The sequence below is a fragment of the Triplophysa rosa genome, linkage group LG4 (genome assembly GCF_024868665.1).
Source record: "Triplophysa rosa linkage group LG4, Trosa_1v2, whole genome shotgun sequence".
NCBI classification, from domain to species: domain Eukaryota; kingdom Metazoa; phylum Chordata; class Actinopteri; order Cypriniformes; family Nemacheilidae; genus Triplophysa; species Triplophysa rosa.
Window position 1 is genome coordinate 7,720,632 of NC_079893.1, and position 9,390 is coordinate 7,730,021.

The following is a 9,390-nucleotide window of genomic DNA, read 5'->3' on the forward strand; positions in this document are numbered from 1 at the left end:
CTAATAGTATTCCAAAATAGAATTAGTGTGCCCCAAATCCTAGTATGTTGAAAATAGTATTCCAAAGATTCCCGGATGGTCTACTACTTCCAGTAGAAATTCGAAGTGGAGAATGATGCACATGTCGGTACACGATCCGGGATGCCTGCACGATCCGTCCGCGCATGCGCATAATGACGTAGTAGATAATTCTGTTTAGCGACGACACTGCACGATCTGTTCCACGCTTGAGCACCTTTGTACCGCGACTTTCACTACTGTCCACCTCTGGTCTCATGTCACTTCTGTGTGCACACTATGCGTTGAAATACTCTGTAACGTTTCCCCAGACTTGTTTGTAGTTCTTTCTTCATGTAAGTGCAGATAGTCTAGGCGGAAATGCATATTATGTTCCTTATTGTGTTCTGTAAACACCATTGAAGGGATTATTCCTCATTTAGATTATATAGATAGATATATTAGCCTATATATAGACCCATACTAATACAAAATGAGTCAATTTAAAGTTAACTAATATTAGCAGCTTTTAATAAAAACCGTCTTTGACAATACTACTGACCTCAGATCGAAACACAGCAAGTTAAGTAGGCCTAATGCCATGCAGCAATGAATCGCAAAGGGGAGTATGGAGGAAACTGAAGGTTTGCAGTGACAGACTCTCAAGACTCAGACTTTATTCCACATGTAACCAAAATCGTGTATGTTCATGTAACAACTCCTTTATTATTTTGGATTGGCAACCACGTAAACACATCGTGATGCATAGCGTAAGCTACATTTTAAAACACCAAAATAGACCCGCCATGAACTGTTAAATGAAAAACACAATGTAGCCTACAAAATTATGCCGCCAGTTGTGCCGTCTGGCCGTCAAGTGTTTCATCGCATGCTTGATACCAATAGTGTAGGGAAACCGTGACGGTGTTTACTACGTCATTATGCGCATGCGCAGAACGGATCGTGCAGGTATCCCGGATCGTGTACCGACAGCACACTCTAACGGCTGATATTACCCAAAACTCACCGCGAGTAGGTGGAGTTTAGTGACGCTCCACTGCATTAATACATTATATAACTGATGTCACATAACAAATGTAAGTAAACAGTAAACATTACATACGAATAAATACCTGAATGGAAAGAAGAGCTATATTTTGATTTGTGTGACATTTATTGGCCACAATGTTGTCTAGGCAACAACGGCCACTTCCGCTTCATGTTAGTATGTCCCATGCAGTGTGTGAAATCTCTTTTGCCATGCACTCAAAAGTACCTACTATTCCAACACCAAAACAGTACCTACTATTAGGGCATAGTATAAGTAGGTGAATTGGAACGCAGGGTCAGAAGCCGCTGCCCTCAGATATATGTCACGATACGAAAAAGAAGTACGCAACTTCCGTTTCATGGTGACTTTAAGCCTGTGTGGTTTTCTTTCTTCTGCAAAACACAAAAGAATATACAGATTTTGAAAAATGTTGGTAACCAAAAACCTTTGGTCGCCATTGACAATCAATAGGACCAACGGTTTTCTGTTACCAACATTTTTCTAAATATCCTAAATTTTTCAAGATATCTGCAGAAGAAAGAAAGTCGTACAGGTTTAAAATGAGAAGAAAGTGAGTAAATGATGACAGAATTTTCATTTTTAATGTGAACTATTCCTTTAACTGTTTTGTGACAACCATCAGCAACCAGACACTTACAATCAATAAGTCTTCCTCGCCTCTTTTACAATTCCCACAGAGATTAATGTCTTCAGATTTATCTCTATACTTCCTACAACCTTTCCTCAAACCACAGGAAGTATGATTAAGTATGTCACAATATGCAAATACACACAGAAGAACAGCAATTGTCTTTTTTTCTTTCTTTTTTTGACGCATAAGCAATTTTCACTCATACAAATAAGGAACTTGGTGATCATTGTCATCATAAGGCAACATTATTAGACATTACTGCTCTTTTAAAAAAATACAGTATTTATACATGACCATATATTGGTCATCACCCATGCAGCAAATTACAGTATCCAGGATTCCACAACAACACACTGTAAGACTGTAAGGGGAAATCAGTTCAGGAGTTTCTAAAGGTTATTTGAAAACTATGTGCTGAGTATGAACATGCAGGCTTCAAAAAAAGATATCTGTCAGACAAATGTCAAACACACATTTCCTGCATTGCCTCATCCACCGTTCTCACCGTTACAATTTCACACACAAACACACCTGCTTTTTCGGTCATGGTAGTTTAATTAACTTTTTGAGCACCTTTGGCAGGTGAGTTCAGGTTTTTCTTCCAAAAGCTAATGTTTTTTTGTGTGACTCAGTCTGCTGCCAGACACAATTTCCCCGGGCATTTCCCATTTCCTCATGAGGGGTTAGGGCCAAATATGCACAATTTATTACTTAAAATATATGCCTTCTATCTATCTGTCTATCATCAGCTCTTTCCTTATAGTAGAAAGGAGTTTTTTTCTTTTTAATGGAGGGTTTTGACAAGTTTATACTTCAGAATAAAACAAAAGTTTGGAATTTCATGTCTTACATTTTTTGAAGTCATTCCCACAATTTATTGATAGTATTTCATAGTTTTAGGTGTGTGATCATTATTCCTTTAAATGTCCTTAATTTAAATACTTAAAAAATTACAGATTATCTGATGTTATGTCTCAAAAAACAGTTAACTGTCTGTTTAGCTCACATCCTCATCTGAATCCTAGCTTCTAAGCAAATACGTCATGCATCGTTCCCGGAAGCCTTGTTTTGATGGGATTTCTTTTGCATTGTTTTATAAAAAGTATAGGCCTCAGTCAACAATGAGACTGTCTAACACTGTTTCATTCCTTTCCAAACATTTTGCAATACTGGGCAAACTTTCTCAAGAGATGGATACTGTATTTGTGGTTTGGCATCAGTCTACATTTTTTTCTGCTTTTCTTTTGTATCTTGTAACTGATACTACTGCCAAATACTTAATGCAGTTCAGAACTGGTGAAGTTAGAAAAAGTTTAAACAATTGTTTTAACAAACAGACATATAATAAACAATAGCCTTATGAATTGCTTTGAATAAAAGCAACTAAATTATTAAATGTAAGTAACAAAAAACATATTCTGTGAGCAACGTCCTAAGCCATTATAACCCTTTGACTTTCCAGAACGAAATGATTTACCGACCGCTATGACTATACAGTAGTACATACAAAAACAAACAACTCAGCACATTGCACCGCTTAACTACATACGTAGACATGCACAAATAATGCAGTTTGTTGAGATGAGTTGTGCTATTACATTAATCTAATCAAAATCTATAGACATTTATCTATCTATCTGTACAACCATTTGCCATAACGTTATTACTTTCCACCCCCCAAAAATGAACTCTTCTTGGCCAAAATAAGTTCTGAGACATTTTTCTAAATGTTAAAAAGTTTGTGTTTAAAAAAACGGCTACATGAATACAGCAACATTGCCCGTGATGATGATTTTGTGGCTTTGTTGCTTTGCCAACTCAAAACAATTCACATTTCTTCTGTATTTTAAATCTTTGAGATTTTATAATCAGTATGTTGTGGCATTTTGTAAAACTTAAAATCTTAAAGAGGTATAGTCTATTCACCCTCATGTCATTATGACTTTATTTCTTCTGCACATCACAAAAGAAGATATTTTGAAGGTTTGACACAAAACCACTGAGACATTTCTCAAAATATCTTCTTTTGTGCACCGAAGAAAGAGTGATGTTAATTTTGGGATGAACTATCCCTTTAATGTCACTGCAATCATAAATACAACTGAGATGTATGCAATAACAACATGGCATGTTTTGGCCAGCTGTGGTTGCATGATATTGTAATGTAATTGTGATATGTTTAAAACAAATTTTGTATGTGTTGCAATACATAGACGTCACTGTAGAAAACCTCTAAAATTCCTGAAGCACCATCATTCTACTGTCACTTTTTTGATCACATGAATAAACCAAGTGACATGCTTAGGTTGACAAACTCTATCATTTATGACATCAGCGCAAACTTTCCCAGACCAGTTTATTGCGCAACCCCCTCTGACTCATATCCAGGACTTACAGTATATAAGAGCTCCAGCTTCCAAATGTTCAAATCACTTTTACATCCAGATACAACATACAAATCAACACAAAACAGAATTTGAAAACATTCTGTATTTACACTATCTAGTACTTTGATTTAGATTTTGTTTGATTCTGTGATACCTTTATCCGAACAACTCTAGAAAATGAACTGCAAAATCTTCGCCGTCTCCATCATTGTGTTCCTGGCATTTCAGGTTATTTGTGAAGGTAAGCGCATTTCTAAAAGATTGCATTATTTTAGCATATATAAAGTAGGTGATATATGATTACAGTATTTGCTAGTAACACAATTTTTATAATTTAAATGTGCAATGTGCATTAAGATAATGATTTTAAAATATAAGAAGTAAAATATAAATAAACGTGTATAATAAAGAGATTGCAGTAGGTTCAATAGGCGATACCTTATATTAAGGGATGTATTTTTTCTTTTAGGAATGAGCCTTGGGGGTCTGGGAGTCGATCAACGCTGTCGCTGCATTGAAACAGAGAGTCGGCGCATTGGCAAACTCATAGAGAGTGTGGAGCTGTTTCCCCCCAGCTCTCACTGCAAAGACACAGAGATCATGTGAGTGTTCACAGGCTTCTTTTGACCAAAGTTTTTTTGTACAATGATGCTGAAATATAAAAATCTAAGCATTATTGATATGTTTGTTAGTGATTTATATTGGAATTTTTCTTTATTCATTCAACAGTGCCACTCTAAAGGGAACTGGGCAAGAGATCTGTCTGGAGCCAGCTGCTCCCTGGGTTAAGAAAGTCATTGAGAAGATCATTGCCAAGTAAGTGTTAACAAGCCCTCATCACATTGGTTTGGGATTAGGCTTATTAAAGCAAAATATTATGTTTTATATATGTCTCTCTTATATATATATCTTTTTTGTCTCTGTTTACAGCAAAGCACCATGAACATTTCGACTACGAACGCCGTTTTTTAAAAGAAATATTAAGCATGGGGAGTGGATGAATCTCTCCACTTCAACAGAGTTTCAACTTTCACTGATGGCAACATTGTAGCCTTTTATGTGCGTGTATTTATATTGTATTTATTGAGAATTAGTATTTATTTACTGAAAATAATGAAGGTTATTTATTTTTTATAATTTATATTGTTTGTAATTACAGGCATTTTACAAATGTTCTATTTTAGCCAAAGTGTGTTTGGATGTACAGTATGACATTTCACTATGATATTAAGCTTTACGCTTTCTCCCATTCACATACTGTGTGTGATCAAATGTTTCATCTGAGTTATTATAGGATGTCATTGTTAACTACACATTCATGAGTATAACAGACAGACACAATGATGTAATTTAAGTATCTACACTTAATTTTGTCAGAGGTTTTGCTTCATTGATTTTGTAATAAATATATATTTTGTAATAAATTTTGTACTAAAAAAGAATCATAATTTGTGTATTTTTTTACTTTAAGATGGGTAATATTTTGGAACACTAGACTTGGTTGTTGTATGGAGCCAGAGATATGACAAAACAATCTGAATTTGAATTTCGTAAATCTGAATTATTGACAAGTGTTTTTTAACAAAACTGAATATTATATGGGAGTTAAAATAGTTTTGAATTAGATTTTGATTTCGAATTAGATTTTTTTTTACTTGAATATTGAACATTTGCAATTTAACACAATTGATTTTTTTTTAAGGCAGAGTTAATTGTATAGGCATGCATTTTCAAACAACATATTTTTTGCTCTGAATTCTTAGATTGCAAATATCCAGTTTTTTTTTTTAATACAGCCTCACGTTTTCAAGATGAAGAAGAAATTCGGAACATCAAATTCAATTTTCTAAAATTCAAAACGCAGAAATTCAGATCGTACAGAAAGTAGGTCAGAGGTCGTCAACAGGGAAGAGTAGAAGATCTCGGAAAAGTCAAACGGAGCGCTTTGGCCACAATGGCCAGTTATTTGTTCTTATTATCCAATCAAACTCCAAACATGCTGTTTTGGAGAGTGGAACTTCTTACATTGCAATAAAAAGGATTTACATTTTTCAAATTGCGACCACGCCCACAAGACTACACGGGTTGATCGTTTGTTGTTGCTGCAGCATAGCCAAGCTCATACCGCTGCAATCTTAGGCAGCTGCCCGGGATGTGTGCGCTCACTGCCTGCGTTTTTGCCTGCTGTGCCTCCACTGTTTGCGCTCACTCCCAGCGTTTGCTGTTGGTGCTTTTACCCACTGTGTGCTTAGTGCACGCTCGCTGCTAGCTGCCCCACTATGCGCGCTGGCTTCCAGCGTTTGTGGGTGCATATACATTTAATATATTAGACATGTATACAATTTTTATAAAGAACGTTTGTGGGTCCTGCAAAGTCAATGACATACGTGGCACGCTGCAATAAAAGTTATGTATAACATTTAATGCTACAATAGAGAGAAAATGAATAAACTATGTAAGCTACAGACTGCATTTAGACTGAAATAAAAACTTTAATAAAAAATAGTGTGTAATAGTACTGTTGTCTATTCTTTGGCTAAAGGAATTTTTTTGTCAGTGCAGCCAGCATGCCAGTCGTAAACATTAATCATGTTTAATCAAATCTTATTTTCACTATATTATGAATGGAATTTGATCATAATGGCTGACAATGCCAGATATGTGTTCACAGCTAAAGACTGAACACAGACAAACAATGAGATAGAGAAATGAGGAGAAAAATATAAAAGCTATTGTTGTGTTATTTCTATGTACATTTTTTAAATGACAAAGACTGCAGTTTTAAAGTACTTTTATTCATTTATTTATATGAAGTACAAGTAGCAATGAGGTACAATTAAAACAAAAAGATTTTCATTTAGCAAACGAACACACCTCCATCTTAAGCTAAATATAGCCTACTTTGTCAACGCAAAATAAAAAAGCTATCAGTTTATGCGTTTTAGTGAATACAGTCTAAATGAAATAAAAATAAACACATTTTCTATCTACTATACAGTAGCCTGCAAAACGAACGCAGCAAAATGCACCTGGATATTAAGGTATGGCGTTTTCAGTCATATATTACTCAACATATTATTTATAGTGAACTATATCCACAAAAAACTTACATTATATCCTGAGGAATAAATGCTCTCTTGTTATCATTATCAAAATGTTTAATCTGCATGAAACAGAAAGTGCATAACCATACAAAAACACGAACATCATGGTTGCTTTACTGACAAAACGGGAATATAACATAGATCGATAGATTTGTTGGTTCAGCAGAACGTCCAGTCGTTGAATGTGTGGTGTAGTGGTCTGGCACAGCAGTTAGGTGTGTGCTCCTTTCTGACTGACAAAGACTGGAATCGGCTCTAGTCATAAGAAAAAATCTTTACGTGTGTTGTGTCCAGATTGTTTCAGCTGGTCGTTAAATGTGTCCTGGATCAAAGTTATAGCATTTCAATACACTATTTTTTTATTACAAAAGTTATTATTTCAGTCTGTAGCTTACATAGTTTATTCATTTTCTCTCTATTGTAGCATTAAATGTTATACATAACTTTTATTGCAGCGTGCCACGTACGTCATTAGCGGGTTTCCATCACTCTGGTTTTATTCGCATTTTGAAGTTTCGCATCAGAAACGAGTGATGGAAACGCCAAATTTCGAATTAAAAACCCTTAATTCGCAAAAAGTTTTTACGCTCGCTTGAGGTGGTTTTTCAGTTTTGCGAAAAAGGGTTAATGCGAATAATGGGAGATGGAAACGCATTTGCCGAATAAATTCCTCCAAAAAGCCACGTAACTGCACTATGAGACGGCGTAACCTGACTAACCAGAGAACTGATCTTGTTACACAGCATGAGAAATGTTGTTACGGTCATTCTTAAATGCCTGAGCAAAGTCGTCAAAGTATTCTGTAATTGCCTCTTAGAACTGTCACGACTGTGTTTCCCAAACAGCAGACATCCACAAAAGCACCGCATTTATTGTGTTTCGTAATCGTCTGCTTGCGCAAGTATTATTCTATATGAAAATCATTATATTCAGTGGCTTCTCTTACTTTTCTTACTGATATTTAGTGGCAGTTTATTAGGAAGTGACGGTTGACTATTTGGATGGAAACGGTGCTTATTCGAAAATGTTTTATGCGATATTCCAATTTTGCGCATAAGCTAAATTCGCAACTTTGGATGGAAACCCGGCTATTGACTTTGCAGGACCCACAAACATTCTTTATAAAAATTGTATACATGTCTAATATATTAAATGTATATGCACCCACAAACGCTCGAAGCCAGCGCGCATAGTGGGGCAGCTAGCAGCGAGCGTGCACTAAGCACACAGTGGGTAAAAGCACCAACAGCAAACGCTGGGAGTGAGCGCAAACAGTGGAGGCACAGCAGGCAAAAACGCAGGCAGTGAGCGCACACATCCCGGGCAGCTGCCTAAGATTGCAGCGGTATGAGCTTGGCTATGCTGCAGCAACAACAAACGATCAACCCGTGTAGTCTTGTGGGCGTGGTCGCAATTTGAAAAATGTAAATCCTTTTTATTGCAATGTAAGAAGTTCCACTCTCCAAAACAGCATGTTTGGAGTTTGATTGGATAATAAGAACAAATAACTGGCCATTGTGGCCAAAGCGCTCCGTTTGACTTTTCCGAGATCTTCTACTCTTCCCTGTGGACGACCTCTGACCTACTTTCTGTACATCTGAATTTCTGCGTTTTGAATTTTAGAAAATTGAACTTGATGTTCCGAATTTCTTCTTCATCTTGAAAACGTGAGGCTGTATTAAAAAAAAACTGGATGTTTGCAATCTAAGAATTCAGAGCAAAAAATATGTTGTTTGAAAATGCATGCCTTTAAAACTCTGCCTTAAAAAAAATCAATTGTGTTAAATTGCAAATGTTCAATATTCAAGTAAAAAAATTCAAATTCGAAATCAAAATCTAATTCAAAACTATTTTAACTTCCATATAATATTCAGTTTTGTTAAAAAACACTTGTCAATAATTCAGATTTACGAAATTCAAATTCAGATTGTTTTGTCATATCTCTGGCTCCATATTGTTGGGGGTATCAGATCAGATGCACATGAGTGTGATGAGGTGTGAAAAATACTTAGTTCCTTCAGACGCTTGAAAAAGTATTCAAGTTCCTGTAGCTCAACGGTAGACCACTGCTTTATGTTTTCTTAACGGTATTATTAGACGTGCTCCTATAAATTAGACCAGAGTTAAACTCCCTGGTTATAACACTTCTTTAAACCAAAAAGTAGGTTTTATCTTGGTTTGGGCAACCGACTCTGCTGT

The 9,390-nt window shown here is 35.8% G+C and overlaps 1 protein-coding gene across 1 annotated transcript; it reads left to right on the forward strand.

The window, feature by feature from the left end:
• The first annotated feature begins 4,120 nt into the window (after positions 1 to 4,120).
• Positions 4,121 to 5,524, forward strand: cxcl8a (chemokine (C-X-C motif) ligand 8a). The gene is made up of 4 exons (XM_057332648.1): positions 4,121 to 4,328; positions 4,557 to 4,689; positions 4,817 to 4,903; positions 5,018 to 5,524. The coding sequence occupies exons 1-4, from the start codon at positions 4,265 to 4,267 to the stop codon at positions 5,028 to 5,030; spliced, it is 297 nt and encodes a 98-aa protein (XP_057188631.1). The 5' UTR covers positions 4,121 to 4,264; the 3' UTR covers positions 5,031 to 5,524.
• The last annotated feature ends 3,866 nt before the right edge of the window (positions 5,525 to 9,390 follow it).